The 22683-nt window shown below is 35.5% G+C and overlaps 1 protein-coding gene across 2 annotated transcripts in view; it reads left to right on the forward strand.

The window, feature by feature from the left end:
- Positions 1-6: 6 nt before the first annotated feature.
- The window catches only part of ARL6IP6 (ARF like GTPase 6 interacting protein 6), a 30024-nt gene continuing 7347 nt past the window's right edge, over positions 7-22683 (forward strand). The window contains exons 1-4 of one of the 2 annotated variants that reach the window (XR_002124500.1): positions 7-478; positions 1904-1957; positions 12125-12257; positions 15137-15365. Coding sequence is in view for 1 of the 2 variants with exons in the window: in XM_019646500.1 (XP_019502045.1) it covers positions 85-478; positions 1904-1957; positions 12125-12257 (581 nt within the window). In the remaining variant the exon portion in view is untranslated. The remainder of the gene's footprint in view (positions 479-1903; positions 1958-12124; positions 12258-15136; positions 15366-22683) is intronic. The other variant, XM_019646500.1, reaches the window with a different exon arrangement.

Raw genomic sequence — 22683 nt, forward strand, 5'->3', positions numbered from 1 at the left:
CCGGCCGCTGATTGGCTGTTGCGAGGTCGGGGCGGGGAGGGTGGGAGACGCTGGATCTCCTCCGGCCTCCCCGTCTTTCCCGCCATGTCGTTCGTGGAGAGCGGGAGGCGCTCGCTTGTACAGCGCCGCCGCCTCGGTACCCCTGTCCCTTTTTTTCGGCCGAGGCTTTCCTCCTTCACTCAGGGGGATAGTTGGGGTGAAGGTGAAGACGAAGAGGATGAATGCGACCAAGTAGCCCGCGACCTACGGGCAGAGTTCTCAGCTGGGGCGTCGTCGGAGCCTAGAAAGGGCTTGCTACTCCCGCCGAAAGGGGACGGGTCGCCGGTCCTGCCGGAGAAGCGCAATGGCATCTCGGCGGATACATGCGGCCGAACACAGGTTCAGCGGTGGCCGGTCCAGGTCCTCTCAATTCTGTGTTCGCTGCTGTTCGCCGTCCTCCTCGCCTTCCTCCTCGCCATCGCCTACCTGATCGTAAAAGGTACTGAAGGTCGGGCCTTCAAAGTCTGTCCAGAATACAGTTGAGCCTGGACGTGGCTGTCGCCCTCGTCGCCCTTCTCCCCATCAAAGGCCGGCAAGCTGGTAGCCGCTTTCATCCAGAGTTCTCAACTGCACTTTTCTTTGCTCTCCTCCCTTTGTCCTCACTTTTCTTAAAGGTGGAGTGCCCTGGTCCATGATCAGGACCCATTTTAAAGAAAGATCTTAAACAGTATTTTAAAGTCAGTGAACACGAGGTGACATGTTAGCAAAATTAAAACGCAGAACAATCATTAGAAAACGGTGAAAAGTGTGTGTAATTAAAATAGGTTATACGTGTTCAAAATCTAATTCACAAGTGGGTAAATACGCGCTAGCCACCGATTTCTCTGTACACTCACCGAATTCCTGAAGTGCAGGTATTGACATCCCACAGCCCAAATGTCTGTTTTGATAGTAGAGTAATGACCTCCTCTCGGTTTTGTATTGTTTGCAACTGAGTGCGGCGGTGAAGTTCTATTACAGGAGCTAGTCTATGCTTTGTCTGATTATCAAAATTTGACATATGAGCCAAACTGAAATACAGTTGTGACTTGAAAAGTTTTCCAAAGCTTATACGGATGTATTATGTGGTTGGATATTTTATGTTATAGTGGAAAGAATCAGACCTGAGTTTAAATCCGTTCTAATTTGTGCGTAACTTTGGCCAAGTTAACTGAAAAAGAAAAATTAGAACAAAGCTACCTTTGTTGTATGAGAAGAACCCAACACATTGTCACTCAAATGTTAGTTTTACTTTACTAAATAGAATTAAATCTGTTTGCAGTTTTTATTTTTCCTCATTGCTTCCAATCCACTAGTGGGCTGCAGGTGGCATCTAACAGCTTACCATGCTTAATTTTCATACAGAAGACCGATTGGCAAGTTTTACCTATTCATACAATGGTATTGGTTATAAACTGTCAATGTCAAGTATATGGGTGCCAATATTTCATTCCCTCCCCCTCTTTTTTGTGTCACTCCCCTCCCCCTCTTTTTTCACTGCAACTCAAGAGCTTTGTCTTATAGGTAGTTTATTTCTCTTTTGTTGCGAATGATTGATTGCCTTTTTATGATAAAGCCACAAAACCTGGAAGTCCATTGTCCATTGCAGAAGACTTTGAGCTGTGCTATTTTGGAGAATGAAGGAACTGAACTCAGAACCTAGTATGCCCTGTGATTTGCATTACATAAAGTGTCTTCACAACAACCCTATGTGTTAAATATTCCCATTTCATGTATATATGGTAGTTGACTCATAGACGTCTTATTTGCTTGCTGAAGGACTCTAGAGCACTTTCTACAACTCTACAATGTCTTCGCAGCCCTTGAGCTACTGTTCAAATTACAAAATCATCTATTTTACTGAAGCCCTTTTTTGTGTTTACAGAGTTACATGCTGAGAATTTGAAGAATGAAGATGATGTAGACACTGGGCTATTAGGTATGAACTTAATTGTCACTTGATTTGATTTTGAGCTCACTTTTGTTTTTCCAGATCACTGTTAGACTATACAAAACTTTGGATAAAATACTTAACATATTTCCTTATGCAGTTGATTCAGTCTCTTCATGTGCATATGTGTGGTAAATTTTATTAGATTTTCTTTTTACATACATGTAGGGTTTGTGTGTGTGTGTGTGTAGGTGTATGCATGTATGTATACCACACACAGTAGGAATGAATGTATTTTGAACACAACTATGAGACAAAAACCCAGAGAATACTGGAAGAGTCTCCATATACCTCTTCCCAGGAATTAAAAAAATAAAAAAATTTCCTCACAAACTTAGAAAAGATAACATCTTAAGTAGACCTCAGAAGAGATTTAAGTTCAGATCGCCTTATAATCAACTTGTTTTTTAAAAAATGTGAAAAGCATTGGGTCATACTTGCACAGATTAATAATGGCTAGGAAAGAGTCAGACTTGAATTTCTGTAGAATGTCTATTGAATGCTATAGTTTACAGGTTCCTAGTGAAAAATTCAAGGGTTATTTATCTTGTATTTATTTCTGCAAAATGATTTTGAAGTATTCAGAACTTTGGTGTATTTATCCTATTTGCTATAATTTATTTGATTAATCACTCTGAAATGGAAAAAAAAAAATGGTTGGGATCTATCCTGTGTTACCACCTCCCCCAATCTTAGCAAACTATTTAATCCACCTCTTCAAGGTCAGTGCCCTCACTATGATACAAAGTATAGTTTACCCGATGTTGCAGAAGGAGAAGCCTTTGTCTGCAAATTACAAAGTAGTTTGTTAGAAGTCCGATGAAAACTTGTCTATGTTCTTCTCAACTTCTTGCATTAGAAAATATGTATTTTTTTGTTATTCATTTTATTAGTGTATGTTGTTATATTGTTTCATGTCTAAAAACAGCCAAGATTGTGAGTCTTTTTTTTTCACCCTTCACCTAATGCAAAAATAAATTTAAGATTATCAGAAACCTAAACATAAAAGTTAAAAACTCCATCTACAGATACACACAACTAGATGAGTGTCAAAGATATTATGTTAAGCATTAGAAATGTTTACGAAAGAGTACATACTGTATAAATCTTTTTATGTGAAGTCCTATGACAGGTAAAACTCATCCATAGTAACAGAAATCAGAACAGTGGAAAAAGACAATAGGGATCGATGGAAATGCTCTGTATATTGGTGGGGATGGGATGGTGGATACACAGTTACATTTATTTGTGAAAACGCAATCTTTGCACTTAACACCTGTGCATTTTGTAATACATGAAGTATGTCTCAATGAAAACTAGTTTCCTTAAGGAATAATTTATCAAATTGTGTGTGTTACCGTTGCCTCTCTAAGCAGGCATGCCACTAGCATAATTTCTAAAACTTCATTTGTTTTAGAACTGTATTGTATTAGTGTTCTCCAGAGAAACGAACAACTAGAATATATATGTGTGTTGGGGGGAGAGGGGGAGTCTTTTCATAGCATTGATAATGTCAACTCTTTCTTGATGGAGTAGAAACAGAATCTTAGGAACTAGGCATGAATTCTAACTTGTGTAAAAGTTGGCAAAATTTGACATTTATGAAAAGAATGGATAGCACTTGACATCTGAAGGCATGGCTTATTCAATATCAAAAGGAATATAATGGGACTTTGTCATTGCTCTGCTTGGCTTTCCACTTCTCGTTAAATGAACAATCTGGTATTGCTTTTTGGTGTGCTTGGTAGATACTTGACAGCAAATAGGAGGATCATCTTCTAAGTCTTTGCTAATGACATGAGTTCACTTTCAAGGTTCAGGAACATTCTCAGGAGTGAGGAGAAACTATTGTATCTTTATGGCAAACAAAACAAAAAAACCACTAAATGATACACAAAACGAACATCCTTATTTTGAACCAATGCTCCAGTGGCCAAATGGAGACTATCTTCAACATCACCTAATGGACTAATTCAATCAGTTGAATTAATTTCCTGGGGATTAAATTTAAAGTTAGCATAGTTATATTTATAGGAAATATACATTATAATGTGTGACAAGATTCTTCTCTACCCAGATAATAGGAAACTTAAAAATCTATTTCAGAGAAGCAGTGCCAAGGTGATTAAGCTCTTAAAACGTTGATGTGACTGAGGTAACACTTGCCCTTACATTGTTCTAAGCTGGAATTCTCACCTATTGGGAGAAAAATACAACTTAATGTCTTTACAGAATAATGTTTTGAACTGACAGCCTCTGGTTAAAAGTCCTCTTGAGACACCTGATAGCTGAAAAGATAGGCCAGTTGTTCTCACAAACTTTGACTTGCATCCAAATCAGCCCTGAGTTGATTAACTTAGATATCAAGAAAGATTGCTGCATGAGCTTACATTTTAGGAAATGCCTGTGAAATTTTATCCTTACCTTTTTACAGTTGATATAAAAGTTTTCACATGAAGAAACAATCCAGAATCTGTACTAAAAACTGTTGTTGAAGTTCATTATGTGCAAAAAAAGTGGAACGTAGCCTGTTATCAGCTGATAATGATTTTGTTGTATTTCATTGTATTTATTTTGCCTTATTAACTGGCAATCTTCATAACTAAATGTAATGTTTGATTGTTTTTGTGTATTACCCTTTGGTTTTTGTCACAGTTACTTTTGCCCATACATGTTATCTGTATATTTCAATTACACGTGTTTAAATTTTTTTGCAAACTGCCTCAATTCTTTGAAAGTAGGTTGGTTTTTAGAAACACGTAATGTGAGCACAGTAACTGCTTTACCATGAGAATTCTCTTTCTAGACAGATTGATTAAAACTTTGCATACTGTAAATTTTTTTATTGCAGTTTAATCCTAGCCCAAAATTGACGTAAATCAGTAAGAGCAGACTATAGCAGCGATTCTCATTTTGGTGTGTGTAAGAATCACTTAGACTTTCTTAAAAAGCACCTGTACATTTTGTTTCAGCTTAGGGTGGGACCCTTCATGTTTTATAGGAGATGCTGATGCACCACAGATTGAGAAATAACTTTTGTAGGGCCAGAATTTCATTTTTAAAAAATGTATTAAGAATACAATCCTTGAAAGTTGACCAGTGACCAACAGACTAAAAGAAACAAGCCCAAATGCCTGTTTAAGAAACCTAATTTTCAAAGGTGCTAAGATACTGACTGCCATTCCGTCATCTTTGTTTTACTGAAAGAAATCATGGGAAGCCCATTTATAGTTTTTTGTTCGTTTGTTTTATAAGATTCATTATAAGCATGGCTTCAGTGCATGTGGGAAGGTAATTGATCCTAATGTCTAATAGGATTAATCTTATCATAATCATCTTTACTAGTGAGTTGGTCCACCCAGGGAAGTGTGATTGACACTGTCAGCTGGTTTTGACACTTACCTCTCCTGGCCTTCCCTGGGTGACATTGGAGTCACACTACAGAGTTCTTAGGGCTTTCCTTTTATAATTGTCCTGCAAACCATGCTCTGCTCTACTGTAAGCCTGTTTTTCAATGAGATTTAAAAAATAAAATTTAAGTTTATTTAAAACCACATTCCAGTCGTTCCTCATTAACTTTATTCTCTGGCCAAATTGACTGTGCTAATCATATACAGCAATTTGTTGTTTCATTTATGCACACTGGCTTTTGCATCTGTCATATTTTTCCTAATATTATCACATTTTACACATTAGTTCTATTCTCACATTTTGCCTTTTTCCCTAATCTTAATATAGGACATAATAAAACAACTTTTATTCGAGGTTCATAAGGAAAAGAGATTAATTGCCTTTAGCTGAAAATACTTAATCTAAGACTATTGTTATCAAATTAAATGTGGGGCTAGTACTTTTATAAATGTTGTAAATAGTACCATACAGAAATTGTAATTATATTTTATGGAGTCCCTTCAGTGTCTGAAAAGCTTTTGAACTTGATCTTTGGTGCCTGTCATCCGTTGACATCTACTAGTTAAGTCCCTCTGCTGACTAGGACCAGATTCGTAGTATCTTGTAATGCCCAGGGCTATTCTTGTTTTTGAGCTGTCCATTTAGTATTTGTTTTATGACATGTTTCCAGGCTCCTGAACATTTACAGAGAAGGGATGACATACTGAGTTCAATCAAAGATGAAGCCAGCTCATTTGAAGAGTTCATCAACTATTTCTGTACTTATGCAGAGTGAAAAGTGAGACTCTCTTATCCAAAATTGGCATAGCTCAGTAAGAACAGATTATACCATCATATTGTAATTTCATGATACAGAACATCAGAAACATGGCAAACATTTCTAAGTGAAAGGATGTGTTGGAGAGTGACCCATTCTCTTAGAAAGGCACAAGTGGAGAACAGCGCATTCAGTTTCTTCCTTAAAGTGAGAAATGATTGAAGCCCTGAATTTGAAGTATTAAGTGAATGTATGAACCTTATAATTTGAGACAATAGTCTATTAAAGAAATAATTAAGTGCTGTATTCAGTGCAACTGGATGGGGTAACTAAAATATTGCATTTAAATCACAAATAGGTTATCCCATTCTGTAGCACAGTCTTCATAAAATTGTGTGTAATGCTTACTCATATTAGTAAAAGAACAATGACTAAGGCGAAAAGAAGAGAGATGAAAGCCTAGAAGGACTGGAAGAATACCACCAAATGTTACATAGCTTATCTGGGTTTTGGAACTATATGTTGTTTTAATTTTTTTTTTAATCTCTACTTTCTGTAATGAATGATTGTAGCTCTCCAACGGAAAAAAGTTTATAGAAACACAAATTTAAGTTTCAAAAAGTGTAAATAACATGTTCAACAATTAACAATATCACTATTTAACTTTCACAGTATGCCATTTGACATTTCACCTAGTACTCCCAACTATCCTGCATCTGTCAATATAAAATATTTCTTTCTAACCCAAAATTCAAGACAGTGTACGTGACAATTAGGTTTGTGAACTTTTTGCAACGACGTTGCTAACCTTTTTTGATATCAGAAGAATTATTCATTATGAATTTGTACTAACTGGACAAACAGTTAACCACGTTTTCTATTTGGAAGTGCTGAAAAGGCTGCATGAAAAAGTTAAGACGACCTGAACATTTTGCCAACAATTCATGGCTCTTGCATCACAACAATGCACCAACTCACATGGCATTGCCTGTGAGGGAGTCTGTAGCCGGTAAACAAATAACTATTGGAACACCTCCCTACTCACCTTATCTGGCCCCCAATGACTTCTTTCTTTATCCAAAGATAAAGGAAATATTAAAAGGAAGATATTTTGATACCAAGGGTAATACAATAGTTCTGATGGCCATTCCAGAAAAAGAGTCCCAAAATTGCTTTGAAGGGTGGACTAGGCGTCCGTGCATAGCTAGCTTCCCAAGCAGAGTACTTAGAAAGTGGCTGTAGTGATATTCAGCAATGAGGTATGTAGCACTTTTTTTGTATGAGTTTGCAAACTTTAATTGTTTGACCTCGTATCTTTAAGACCAGGAAACTTTAGAATAAAAATTTGGGTTTGCTTACAGACTTTTTTCACTGTTTTTATTCTTCTGTACATTGTTCATCAAATGACTTAAAAATAAGGAAAATGGTATGTTGGATCCAGATGATAGTGATGACAACTTTCCCTAGTATACTGAAGATCACACACTTCAAAGGCTTAACAAGATTTGCTATGAGTTATGTAAAGATGAGGGATGGGTGGTGCATGGGGTTTCTTTCCTCTACTTTTGTGTATTTTTGAAATTGTACATATTTTTGAAAGTTTCCCATGTGAATCTGATGTTTTAACATGGTTGGAAACTACAGATGTTATTTATTTTTCAAGTTTCAGTTTCTTTGTCTCTCAGTTTGTCCCCTTCCATTTTTCTTACCATTTTCAGCAGGCAGGGGAGTGGAATTGCTATATGCTGAGTTGCAGGTGGGCAGGCATTTGGGTGGAGATATTTTACCAACGTAGCCACTGTGCACCCACTGTGTGTTCAGGTGGCACTGGCAGGGGAGAAAAGACTTCTTTCCTCTGCTCTTGCACTTGGAAATAAGTTTGGAGATCCTAAAGTTGCAGAAGTGTGCTTACATAAACATTTGAAAATTGTTGATCAGTTTTATGCATGAGTACATCTAAGTTTTTATTAGTAGTCAGCTGGTTATAGGTTGTACAACTTAAATTACCAAAATGTTAATTTAATTTTCTTTAATAATTTCATAAATTAATTATATAAGTAATATAGTCTCAAGGGGGGGAAATCCAACAATTAAAGCCAAGTTTCCCACTAATCTACTTGTGTATATTTTCAGATCTTTTTTTGTTCATTTAACAGATATAATTTAAAATATGTGGTTTTTGTCACTGTTGTGGAAAAAACATTGTAATCATGCATGTTCTGCAGCTCTATTAGAATGTCTTAGAGTTCATTCTGTATCAATATACACATGTGTACCTCATTCTTTTTCATTATTGCATTTGTATTCATAGTATTACCAGTTATTCAAACATTTCAAATGTCAGAAGCTCTAAAACGGACTTGGAAATTATCAGTGTATTGGAAATTATCGGTGTGCTGTCACATTTAGTCACATTGTTTATTTATGTTAGGAATAAGTTTTATGAAGAATGTGTTATTGATTACATACCAATGTAACAGTGTTTTATTAAGAAACCTTTCCTAGTAAGGGAATGTATGCGTTCTTGTTTTAATTTTTGTTTTTTTCTGGTTGTTTCTGCTTACATGTAATATTGGGTTGTTGGAAAAGTCATGACACATTATTGCAGCGAAACACAAAAAAATACGTCATGACTTTTCCAACAACCCAATATGTGTATGCTACTGCCTCTACATCCCTAACTTCATAAAACTTCTGAAAGTCACCTCACCCTTTAACCCTGAAATTGCTAAATAAAATGAAAATATTTAGAACATACTCATATGATAATATTTCTTTGCTGGAAATAGAAATAATGAAAGATGCCAGCATATTTTTAGAAAACTAACTGCGTTTTGAAACCAAAATCACTTATTTTGCAAAATGAAATATATCAAAACAAAATAATACCATCAGATTAGTGAATACAAAACTCCAAAAAAGGAATTAGAATAGGAATTTCCCACCTACCCCTGTCTTTGCTTTAGATAAAAACATTGAGTCCAAGAGATCTCAATTGGTGGAAAATAATGAATTTCTATCATTTTATCAACTGATGAAAATTGAACTGTAGAGAAGAAAGGATGTATGTATGAAAGGCTTATATTCTTTGACACAGCAGTTCTTCCTCCAGAAATTTGTTACAGATGCCCTTTATACAACTACATAATTAAGTACAAGAATGTTACTTGCTGCATTGTTTTTATAGTGCAAAACTGGAATCATAAAAGTATGCAATGGAATTGTGGCTGTGTGTACTGATATGAAAGGTCCTCAACATTGTTATATGAAGCAAAGTGTAGGACAGTTTTTGTGGTGATAATCACATTTGTAGAAAATTGGGAAAATAAAATATATATTATTTGTTCATAACTAGCTCCCTATGTCTCCTATATTACCTAGATACCTATAATTTTTAGAAACAATATACGGCAAAGTCTTAGCTGATTGGTTTTTGGAGTGGAATTGGTGAATTGGGGAAGGAAGACTTTGCCATAATTTTTATATGCTTTTGTACCTTTAAAAAAGTTATGTTAACTCCTGGTAAAATGGGTTTACAAAACATCAGTTGTCAGATTTTTTAGTTTCAGGGTTCTGGAGATAGGGACTTGTTACAGATTTCATTGTTGGCAGTTGACAGCCTCTGTGGCTTTTCTGCTTGTTGTTAAACGAATTGAGTAATTTTCAGAAGCATAAGTTCTTTTAGACCATGATATTACACTGTACTGTTTTAGCCCTGTATTGTGTGTGACCTGACTGTTACCAGTGGTGTAACTGTTGATTAGTTCAAAATGAATATAAAATAATTAAAATGCCCAAAGTGAGGCAAGCACTTAGATCATGGAATAGTAGGCATTTCTGAAAAGAGTAGTATTCTATTAAATTTGATGGATGTTCTATTAAAGCAGCCGAGTGAAGAAGCTTTATGGGCTTTAGAAAGCCTCACATTTTGTTATTTTTTAATGTTATTTTTTTTGTCTTTCTCACTTTTTGATATTTAGAAGTTTCCATCATCCCACAGCAGCCCTCAAACATAATTGATTTTTTAAAAATTTCTATCTCAGTTCTACAGACTTTATGTATTATAAAATGTTAAACTTACAGTAAACTTGTCAATTATTTTCTCCTTTCTCTAGGTATTCATCTAAATAATAACAAATAATAGCTATTTGGCCACATAGTCACCCTTAAGTTGTACACTAAACAATCTCATAATTTCTGTTGTGGTCCCTTGTCTCACTGGGTTTGCAGGAAGGTTATACCTCGGTCTTCACTGTAAAGGCTGTTTACCCAGTCCTAGGTTGGGTTAAGGTTCTAGAGGCTGACACTGCCAGGATCCTGGGGTGGGGGTGCAATGTAGTCCTCAAGACATTTGCTCAAATGAGTTACTGCTGAAATATCTTGCATTCTGGTCAGGATGGCCTTTTAGATATAGCACCTTCTAGCCACGTGACTATCTGCTGTTTCTGTGACCCACTCAGGACAGGGACATCTACAAGTTTGGCTCTGGACCCATCTGCCAAGCTATGGTGCACAGCTATAGTCCCTGTCTGATACACAGCTATAATCCCTGTCTGGTGTTGTGCAGCCTTTTGATTGCTGCCAGGAAGCCCCAGCAGCTCTACCCTCTCCCTATGGACACAAGTACAAACATAACACATAAGCCGCTTTCTTCAAGCTGGGAATCTTTATCACCTATAGATAAAGCCCTTCTTTCTCCCTGTTCTACACAAGCATTTTATTTATACTCATGCAACTCATTATTCTTGATGTCTATTCAAGACATTTTGTGCTTACCTTCCTGCTTATATCTGCCCTCCTAGTTCCCTTAATTATTTTGCAATATAAAAACCAAAGAGGCGCTCGGGGTAGTTCTCCTTTCTTCTTTGCCACATCAATCTTCTGGGGCAAAAACCACAAGTCCATTATCTCTTTAAAATGGAGGGGGTAAGGGAAAGGAACCATCAGGAGAAAAAAAGTTAGTTTGATCTTTCAAAAATACTTTGCCACAGTTCTCCATGTTTCATTGCTCTGAGTTTGTTTTCTAGCATTTTTACCAGTCTCTTACTGGGCTTCAAATGGTTTACAAATAGTCCAGTGCACATATTTCTTACATGCTTCTTGCTAAAATAAAGGCACCTTTGGTTGTGCAATTATATACAGCCAGGAAATTTGGTAATTCTTAAGTCATTCTCTACTGTAATCTTCTCAACCTTTCCTTCCTTCTTGTACTGAGGCCTAAGACACACTCATCAGTAGTGGTGGCTTACTAAACTTAGGAGGCAGTTTGTGCATCTAAAAACCTTCAAGTTAATTTATTCCCTCTATTGTCACTGTGTTTACTCCCTCCATTCTTCCATTTCTCAACCTTCCTCCTTCCTTTCCCCCAGTATAGTACCATGCTTTGATTTGATTTATTTGAGAAAATGCAGGCCTAGTTTGACCAAAAATAAAATTTAGGATCCTAACCCATTTATAAATTGAGAATTAACTTTTGTTCATATACTGAGCAAGGTTAAAGATTCAGATTAAGTTTATGATGTTCATAGGAAAGCTGTAAAGAGTAGGCACTCTAACATTGATTCATATGTCAAAAGTACGTGATATGGAAAGAAAGCAATCACTTAGTGCTAAATAATAAAAGACAGCAACTCAATTCACAAAGTTGAGTGAAAAATGTTAAGGTATTTAAACAGTGAAGTGTGTTAACTAGTTTTTCATAGATGAATTTTATAAAACTGAAGATGGGTTATATTCTTAAGTTGAATTTGAACTCTTTTCCACATATTAAATTATAATTAAAATATTCAATGACAGGACTTCTAGTTGTGCTTTAGTATTTTACATTTTTACATGCATTGGCTTGTATTAAACTCAAATCTCATATCATTTATGCATAATTCATAAGATCAGAAATACACATGATCTTCTGAACATAAGGATACTGGTTTAATTTAAATTGCTTTGGTGTTAATAATTCGGTTTTTTCCTTCCCTCTTCCCATTAAGGATTCTGGACTCTACTTATAATATCCCTAACTGCCGGGTTCTCCTGCTGCAGCTTTTCTTGGACAGTGACTTATTTTGATTCTTTTGAACCAGGAATGTTTCCTCCTACTCCTCTTTCACCTGCCAGGTTCAAGTAAGTATGCCTGTTTCTTTTTGTCTCTTTTAATCCATTCCAACTCTGATGAAAATACTAAAATAGATAGAATCAAGAGGTTCCTTATTTGGGAGGTAATGTGTTGAGACCCCGGTCTTTAATCTATAAAATACAATGACATAAGGTTTTTAGGTTGGCTCAGCCTTTAGGTAAGTGGAGAAGAATATTTTAAACTCCATACATAGATAATGCAGTATTTTTTTTAAAAAAATGAAATTCAAGAACTCTAAGAAGTAATATGACTATTTGTCCTATGGGAATGGAATTTCATTTAAGTTCATGAAGGCTAAATATCAGCAGTGTGTAAATTTTACTAGATTAATGTATAAATGGTAAGACTTATAACAACTTAATACAGTAAAACCTTGGATTGCGAGTAACTTGGATTGCGAGTGTTCCGCAAGACGAGCAAACGTTTCTAATACGTTTTAATGTGGTAAACGAACGATGTCTTGCAATACGAGTAGTTTGTTTCCAGAACGAATTATGCTTGCAAACCAAGGTATTACTATAATTGGATTGGACTTTTCCTCACATTTAAACTGTGTAATAATTAGCCAGCATTTATGGCACCCAAATTATATATCTAAACTAGATTATATGCATTTCATAGTGGTCTCTGTTTTCTGTGTTTCAAAGAGTTTCAGTAGGCAGTTTTCTAATCTAGCTTATTTTGCCAGGAAAGCTCAGGTTTTAAATATAAATTTCCAAATAAACGCATCTAAGACCTCTACGTTATTTTACAAACAGGTGTATGTGTGGAAGGGGAGGTGAAGAGTAGAAAATAAATTCTGTTAAAGATACGTATGTTACCAAAGTATTATAGTTCTTACTGTTCTTACTTCCTGGAATGTCTTTTTCCCTATCAACTTCTCTTCCATCACCACCAGAATTTATAAGCCTCATTGATGTTACAAGTTTTTGGAGTTAGAGAAAAGCATTTCAGTGTCCTCTTAAAAATATACAATTCTGCGAGTATTTAACTAATTTTTTTTTTTTTTTTAGCTGAGCCATCCTGCCAACTGTTGGCAGCTCAGGGGCAGCTCAGCTCAGGCTGGGACTCGAACCGCTGTTGCTCAGAACTCGCACTCTTGAGCGAGCTCTTAACCAACTGAGCCACTCAGCCAACCCACTAATTTTTTTTATAAGAGCTTATTTGAGCCACACTGACAACATATGCCAGAAAGCAAGATCTCAAATGCTCTTTAACTAATTTCTTAGCAATTACCTTCCATTTTTTATTGAAGTAGAACCAGTAGCAGTGGACTTCAATTTTCAATGTGTTTATTAGTCATTCAGTTTTAATATGAGACAGTTTCAGCTCAGAAACTTAGATTACATATTTGTTAATACAGCCCTAAAAATAGTTTTGAAACATGTACATTATGTGTACATATATATTTGAATTCCTTTTGGTATAAGTAGGTGTAAATTAATTTTATTATGGTAAATCAGCTATTAAGTATCTCATGGGATGCAAACTGTAATTTAAAATTATTGTGTTAATATAAGCACAGTCCAAAAAAGGTATATAATAAATATAGTGATAGTTGATCACATAGTAACAGAAACCACAGACCAAAAAAGGTATATAATGTAGTGATGATTGGTGGAATTGAGTTTTGTAGTGAAAACCCTGCCCTCTAGTGCCTGTGAAAAACAATGCAATTAAGAAATGTCAGAATAGGTATATTCTTTATGTCACCAGCAGAGTGAGTACTTGTCCAAGGAAACTCCTCTACCTTTTGAGAACGTTGAAATCATAAAGCTTTATTTTCTAAGAAATCAGATTGATACATTTTATTGATTTGCAACATCACACTTTTATAAAAATCTTTGTAACAAGTTTGTATTCTTTGATTACCTAAAATAAACAGTAATGTTATATAAATATTTTCCCTGATTATATTATATGACAGTACTGCAAGTTCTTTGTTGAAAATTCAACAAACAGAAAAATAATGGAAAAACTCACAGAGAAAATGACTGCCAACATTTTGATGTATATCTTTCCATTCTTTACACGTTTTAAAAATTGAAATTGGGATCACAGTATACATATTGTTTTGTAATTCATTTTTTTCTTTTTTTCCACTTATTTATTTTTATTTCTTGTAATTTATTTAACATTATGTTGGGACATATTTCCATTCAGTATTTTGAATTTTTAATGTTTCAAATATACTTTAAAGACCAATCATCATATATATCAACTTTTTTTTAAAGGAAATCTAATGGTAGCTATATTCCAAGATAATCTATTAAATAGGAATCTGCTTAACTAATTAGAAACTAAAGAAAGACAAGATAATTAGCACATTATAAAATGAAGAGGCTTTTATTTTTATTTTTTTTTCTAAGATTAGGATTGTTATTAAAAATATTCCCTATTTCTGGCTTCATCAATGACAAACATGAAGACAGCAAAATAATCATGTCTAATTAGTTTGTTTAAAAAGCAGCTTTCTGCTCTACTTTGCAGATTTAAACACGGGCTTTTTTTTTATTAACAAACTAATTAGTAGAAATGGGGATAAAATTGCGAAGACTGTTTACTGTGGCTATCAATTTGTTATGTTTCCCTAGAAACATATATACTCCTCAACAGAAGAAAAAAAATAACCTTTATTGATATTTAGAAAATATTAGATGAAACACTTAATGAAATCAACAATTTGGGTCAGTAATTCATTAGAGGAGTTGAGATTAGAAATAAAACCCTTTTCTTCATTAATTTTTTTTTTTTTACAGTTCCGCTTCCACATTTGTTACATACTGTCTTAGTTCAGGCTGCTGTAACAAAGTATCACAGATGGGGTGGCTTATAAACAACAGAAATTTGTTTCTCACAATTCCAGAAACCAGAAGTCCGGATGAGGGCACCAGCTGCTCAGGTTCTGGTGAGGGTCATCTTCTGGGTTGCAGGTGGCCTCCTCCTTTTTGTATCCTCACAAGGCAGAGAGCAGAGAGGAAGCAAGCACTCTTGACTCTTATAAGGACTCCATTCATGGGGCTCCACTCTCATGACCTCATCTAATCCTAATCACCTCCCAAAGACCCCACTCCCTAATGCCATCACATTGGGAGGTAAGGTTTTGATATATGAATTGGGGGGTGGGGGTTGGGGGACAGAGTCCATAACAGATATAGCTTAGAAACTACACTGTTACATAAGATAAGCACAAGACCTTTAGAAAATAAACGATAGTTAAAGAACTTTGCGACGTATATTTTCAGACAGGTACTTAATGAACTTTAAAAGGCATATTTTTAAGAAAGGTAGCTGACTGACTTTGCAAACTTTGCCGAACTAAAAGGTATAGAGCAATGTTACATATATAAACTTCCTTATTAGGAAGCAGTCATTTTCTCTGTGTATTTTGATCATTTATACTTTTAAATTATTTTCTTAGTTGTTTTTGGAAGTCTGTTGCAGTGTTAAAGAACAAGAGGCAGAGGCAGTAACATTAGATTTCTTGGAGTACCTATATACGTATTTCCCACTTCTCACTACTTTATAATTCATTACCCTGCCCTTGTACACTCCTTTAATGAGCATCTCCACTTCACTTCTCATTAGTTTTCCCTGTCATTCATTGGGTTTTGTCAGTGATTTCCAAGCTGGCACATATACCAGTTGTGTATGTAATCATTATTTCACATTGTTATCATCGGCTTTAATTATAGTTTCCAGCATCTTTAATTATAGTTATAGCATCTAAAAGTATGTGACCTACCCATGCAAAGATACTGCATTCAAAGAGAACCCAGAGCTTGAAAGAATCTTGGAATTCTTTCTAGGCTGGGCTGGTGACAATACTAGAACTTTTATTTAAGTCCTGATTGGGGAGAAAGTTAGCTATGGATAGATATGCCTTGAAGCTTCATTTTTTTTTTTTAGCTAACCCTTCTCTGTATTATGAAATAAATTAACGGGAAGAATTTCACTAATTGAAACAGCATAATTTTATTGACAGTTGAAAGCACTCACTGTGAGATTTTGCTATGTGGCAGTTTTGCCAAATCCAATCCAAATCTGGTTTTAACATCTCAATTGTCTTTGTTCTCTCCATTGTTTTTCTCCCATTGACCAGTGTTCTCCGCATTTCACATTACCTGTGCACAACCCCATCTAGTGGAGCAGTGATGTAGCTGCACATTTATAGTTACTCAGCATGCTAAAAAAAAACAAAAAACATTCAATGATTATAATAGGTCCCACCTAGAGTAGAAGTGTTACTTTATAGGCTAGAAATAAATTTAGTGGAAAAGTGATAATGTAAGCAATGGGTGTAGCAAAAAGCACAGTGTAGAAAGCTCATTAATTTTGTAATTAAGAGTCAAAATATTTAGTAACAATGATATGAAAAATAGCGAACGAAGTCATTAAATTTGTTCACTTTATAATATTTTATGTAGTCAGAGGTCAAGGGCCAACATTTTTAAAAGACATTAAGGGTGTTACTTCATTGCAATTGTGATAATTACAAGAGTCTTGTTGCTGGCATGAAAAAAATACTCATTATTTAAAGTTCAAATTTGACAACATATATTCCTATAACTTTCAAGCTAAGACGTTAACTTCGTAGGGATAGGACTATTTTGCACTGGAAATACCCACAGAGGCTTATTTCCAAGGACACACACACACAAAAAAAATGCTTAAATTTAAAAGTATTAAGGATGGGCATTAACAATTTTATGGAAATCTAAGTGCTACTGAAAATTTCCAATTTTAATCTTATGCTGGTCAGAGATTATATAAAAATAAGATTTCTGTTGAATTGGATATCTAAATCCAAAGCCTGGGTTTATTGAATCACTTGTTGTAAAAATGATTTTAAGTCATTTTTTCCCTATTGAGAAATACTGTAGAAATAGCATGTCTTGCAGTCACAGTGTTGTAGATTTTGGAGAATGTCTCATTTCATAGATCCTCTGTTGACTTCTGTCCTAAGAGACTTATCACCTTGAATCTTACAACTGAAGATGAGTCTTTTTGAGGATAGGCTACATTATTTTAAAAAAAATTATCTCAACTTTGAGCACAGTTCTGTGTTCAGTTTAAAGACTTTGAATATGTGTTTGCTGTAGGAATATTTTTTAAAAGAAAAAATAGACATCATTTTAAATTTCTCTAGATAGCTTTTAAAAGAGACCTAAGCCTTCAAAATCATCTCTCAAGTAGCCATTTTGAATTAAAAGAAATCAAGCAAAAATATTATATTTATTTGTATTGTAACTCAACCCTCAGTTTTAAGTCAGTTAGTATTTATACTTCAGGTGACTCTCCATTAGTCACATCTGTGTATTTCCGAGAATGAAGCAGATAGGAAAGCATAGTTGGATCTTCATTTTATAGAACTAAGAGCATAAATTCACTTATGCTCTTAAAAGTTTGAAGTTTGGTACCTGCCTTTAAATGTATTATTGGTTGTATTTATGGCTTATTTGATGTGAGGTTCATGGTCAAAATGTAGGGAAACTTTACCATTATTTGGTGTTAATGTCATGATTTCTAAAAATGTGGTAAGGTAGAAGAGTAGTGTCTTCTTTTCACTAAAGCCTGTTTATAATACAGTCTATAGAATTCGATTGGAAATCTACAGTATTTTGTAGTTAATATACAAGTGAGGGGCTATCTGCTTGCCTTCCTGATGCTTTTGGACTTTTTAGTCTGGACCATTCTGAGTTACCCACCTTTCTGTTTTTTCTTCTTCCATCCACAAATGGTATTTGATAAATATCAAGACACTTAATTTAAAAAACAAAACAGCAAAAAGATAGCTTTTAATGTAAATTAAATTTATTTCTACACAGCCTTGTTTTTTTAAAAAAAAAAATTGTATTGCCTTACAATGCTATTTGAAACCTGCAGAGTAAATTAGAAGTGAGAAAGAAAAGGGAACAGTTGGTTTTCATTTGAATTGCTTTTTGGTAACTGTTTTAGAGACGAAAAGTTGACACATGTGATCTGATATTCTCTTGCATGTGTTATTTCCTATGTAAAGTGTTCTGGATGTAATCAGATGCTGAAATATTTAAATTTCCATTACATTTTTTTTGGTGAATGTGTTTGTTGTTATTACTAGTGTTATATGAAGGAAGCAATGATGAGAATATTTAACAGGAATTTTCTGGAAAAATTGGGATTTAGAATTGGCATTGTTGTATTCTTTTTCTTTTCAACATTAGGTTTGTGTTTCTGTGTTAGTAAAGGGTTTTCTCTTAACTTCTAGTTCTTGGCATTGGAGGCTTTAATTATTGAAAATTAAAAAGATAGAATGCAAATGGAATAGAAATATCATAATAGAAAAGGAGTTAGAGTACTTACCTTGAGCAGTAATATAAGTCTTGGAGATTAAGAAAAGTGCCTGAATTAGTATTTAAATTAGAAGTTTTTTAAGTAAATTGATTCTACTACTCTTTCATACAAATTTTGGAGAGCTGCCTTTTTTGTCGAATCAAATTCTTTATTTCCATGGGCTAATGAAACAGATGTCAGATGAGAGATAGATCAAGAACTAGGCCTTGATATTTGAGTATCACAAAGTTTACTATCCAGGGACTTAAGCCATCACTTGCAGTGCCGTCACTATTGACTGCACTGTGGCTTCTTGAAATAAAGGGTTAAAATATATGCATGTCTTATAAAATGTATTCCATTAACTGTTCTGAATGGAGGCTTATAGTTAACAAAACACTGTAAGAAATCATATTAACTATTCTTGATTTCCTCGTTTTCATGAAGTAATATAGCTAGTGAGTGTTTGCTTTGCTCCTGTTTCTATGACTTGCTTATGCTAATTCACAATATGTTATGTATGGGCTTCTTAAAAAAGCACAGGTGTCCATATGTACAGAACAACACTGATAAAAAATACCTAAGAGATAACACCTGCCAGTTTTGTACTTGGAACCCTTTCCGTGTGTTCAATCTGTCAAATTAAGAGGCAGTCTGGTATATTATTGGGTTGTCGGAAAAGTCATGACGCATGTTTGCAACAGATGGCACTAGTTTATTTTTGGAAGTACTAGAGTCATTCGCATCTATGTTATTGCTATGTCATTTGACAGCTGACAGTTCTAGCTTCATTCTAAAAAAAATGGAGTGATTTGGTTGAGTTTTGGAGATTTAACAAGTTGAAGATGGTAGACCAAATGTGCATTTTTGCCATATTTTACTGTTTTACTTCCATAAAGTGAAGAATGCACATCAAGCTTGTGAAAAGTTACATAAAGTTTACAGTGACAATGCTCTCTACAAGAATGTCAGTGCCAACGATGGTTCACGAAATTCCATGCTGGTGATTTTGACCTCAACGACACTCCTCAGTCAGGGAGGCCCACCGAGGTTGATAACAACAAAAGAAAGGCATTGATCGAGTCAAACCCACATTACATGACATGAGAGATTGCAGAAACATTGAACATCAATCATTCAAGCGTCCACGACCACTTCAAGAAGCTGGGATACGTAAGCAAGCTCTATATTTGGATTCCACATGAACTCAAAGAAGTTTATTTGACGGTGCGTATAAACATCTGCATTATGCTCATTAAATGTGAGGAAAACGACTGATAACTGGTGATGAGAAGTGAATTGTTTACAACAATGTGGTGTGAAAACAGTCTTGGTCCCGACGTGATGATTCGCCTCAGATGATATCGAAAGCAGGCATTCATCAGAGGAAGGTTATGCTCTCAGTGTAGTGGGATTTGAAAGGTGTCGTGTTTTTTGAGTTCCTACCAAGGAATCAAACAATCAGTTCGAATGTGTCCTGTTGGCAGTTGGACAATTTGAACGAATCCATCAACCAGAAACGTCCAGAGCTTGTTAATTGTAAAGGAGTTGTGTTCCGTCGCGACAACGTGAGACCACACACAAGTTTGATCACCTGTCAAAAATTATTGGAGCTTGGATGGGATGTGTTGCCACACCCACCATACTCGCCTGACCTTGCACTGTCAGACTTCCACTTGTTGCGCTCTCTTCAAAACTCCTTGCATGGTATTAACGTTCAATTCAGATGAGGCTGTAAATCAGCACCTTGTTCAGTTTTTCGCAAATAAAGACAGGTCTTTCTATGAACGAGGAGTTACGAAGCTCACTGAAAGATGGCGAAAGGTTATTGAACAAAATGGGCAGCATATCATTGATTGATCTTTGTTCTTTATATAAATAAATGACCTTTGAAAAACATAGACAAAATACGTTATGACTTTCCCGACAATCCTATAGAAAGGGCTTATAAATCAGAAGGGGTGGCCTCAGAATTCAGGTTACTTCATATGCCAGCAGAAGAGCGTTTGAGCAAGTCAGTGAGCATCTCTCTGAGTCTTAATTTCCTCTAAAATGGGATAAAAAACAATGCTGTCTACCCTCATAGGAAATAAGTATAAGTTTACTGGTTAAAGAAGCAGATAAATCAGATGATAAAACAGACATGATCACAGAGCTTCCCTCCCCTGCCTCTTTTTTTTCTTTATTGAGATTTTTCAAGCTAGACATCTAACCATGGCCTGGCATTGTTGCCTGTTATCTTTTCTTAGATAACTTATTTATCTTGAGGTTTTACCCTATTTTTTTATATTAATTTGCCCTTTTTTGAGGTGATAGTAGATGATAGTGGTTTGCAAACTTTGTTCTTAACAAAATAAAAATTTGGAAACAAAACAACACAGTGTTACTTTCTTTTTAAAAAAAAAATCTCTTTTTAACTGACTAGTGAAATTTAAAGGCTTGGGAATTCCATTTTTCTTGCAGCTTTTGTACTGTTTTCTTAAACTTCCTAGTGAGTAAGGACTTTGTCTAACCAAGGTAGTGCCCAGCACAGATAAATGTCTTCAGATGTTTTTCTACCTCAACACACTGGTCGGTAAAGTTAACACATCTGACATTCTTCACTTTGCAACCAAGTAAACAGCTATATATATATATATAGGTAAAGTAGACTAGGTTAATATGCAGTTTCATCTAACCAGATACACCCTTATTTCTCTCTGACTGATTTTCAGAAAATTGTAGTAAATAAGAGATGTTTAAAATGCATGCGTGCGCACGAGGTCTGACAATTACCGTATTTCCCATGTATAAAATGCACCCTTTTTTGAAAAATTTGGGGTCTAAAAACTGGGTGTGTCTTACACAGTGGTTGTAGATTTTTTACTTGCATTTCCCGCAAGTGATGAGGAGTTGTATGAATTTTATGATGAATAAAACTTGAGTTCAATAACTTTATGTAATACATTTTTAAAAAAATTTCGGAGGGCCGGCCGAGTGGCACAATGGTTAAGAATTGGCTTGGGATGCCAGAGGGCCCCGGTTTGGATCCCACATATGAGGGCCAGTGACACTGCCCTCCACAGCTAAGATGCTGAACAACAGCTCAGCCTGGAGCTGGGCTGCCGTGAGTCTCTGGTGACGGCGCAGGCTGCAGCCCCTGTGGCAGTGGGTTGCCATGGGCTACTGTGTGTAGCCAGCAGCCAGCGTGAGCGGCCAAGCAGCCGCAGTGAGGGGCCGTCCAGAAGCCTGCGACTGCTCTGCTTCGCCCGGGAAGAGCGCAATGATGGTGCCAACTTGGGCCAGTGAAGCAACATCCTCCACAACTAGACTGAAGAACAAAAACAACAGCAACTTGTCTGTTCCCTTCCCCCAATTCCCCAGCACTGTTTCCATCCCCCCAATTCCCCAATAAAAAAAAATTTCGGGCCCCAAAATTAAGGTGCGTCTTATACATGGGAGCGTCTTATACATGGGGAAATACAGTAACTAGTGATATTCAGCAGAGGTGTGTAGCACTTTTTCTAGGATGAATTGGTGAACTTAATTGTCTGACCCTGTATGTAAGTCCATTTTGAAGAACTGCTCATCCTTAGGATCTTTCAGTGCCTGTAGGTCGTTCCATTAGTTACTGTTAACACTGACAAAGCACAGGATTGTGACTCAATTAAAATTTCTAGTTGGTAAAATTTAGATAAAGGACTTCAGGGTACATATGGAGGCATAAATTACAGAATTGAGATCAAGAAGGGATTAAAGAGATCATGTAGACCATCTTTATGCTGCAGAAGAGGAAGTAGGACCAGAGAAGTTGGCAGTATACGCGTATATAGCTAGGAAATATAATGCTAAGGAAAAACAGAGTAATTTTTAAAAATGAGGAAATCCTTAATGTTGAAATTTAGAATTCCATTATAACATAGCTTACTATTGTGTAGATTGATAAATAAAGTTGCTCCCTTAAAATGGTGGGTATTTAACTGATTTTTATTTATAATGCAAATCATTAAATTACAGGGCCAGTGGGAATGCTCAAAAATGCAAATGCTCAAAATGTTAACCATCAGTTTCTATGTATTTTTAAGAGTGATACATGATAGTTCAACATAAAGTATATACAAC

This window comes from Hipposideros armiger, unplaced genomic scaffold, assembly GCF_001890085.2.
Source record: "Hipposideros armiger isolate ML-2016 unplaced genomic scaffold, ASM189008v1 scaffold_104, whole genome shotgun sequence".
In the NCBI taxonomy this organism is placed as follows: domain Eukaryota; kingdom Metazoa; phylum Chordata; class Mammalia; order Chiroptera; family Hipposideridae; genus Hipposideros; species Hipposideros armiger.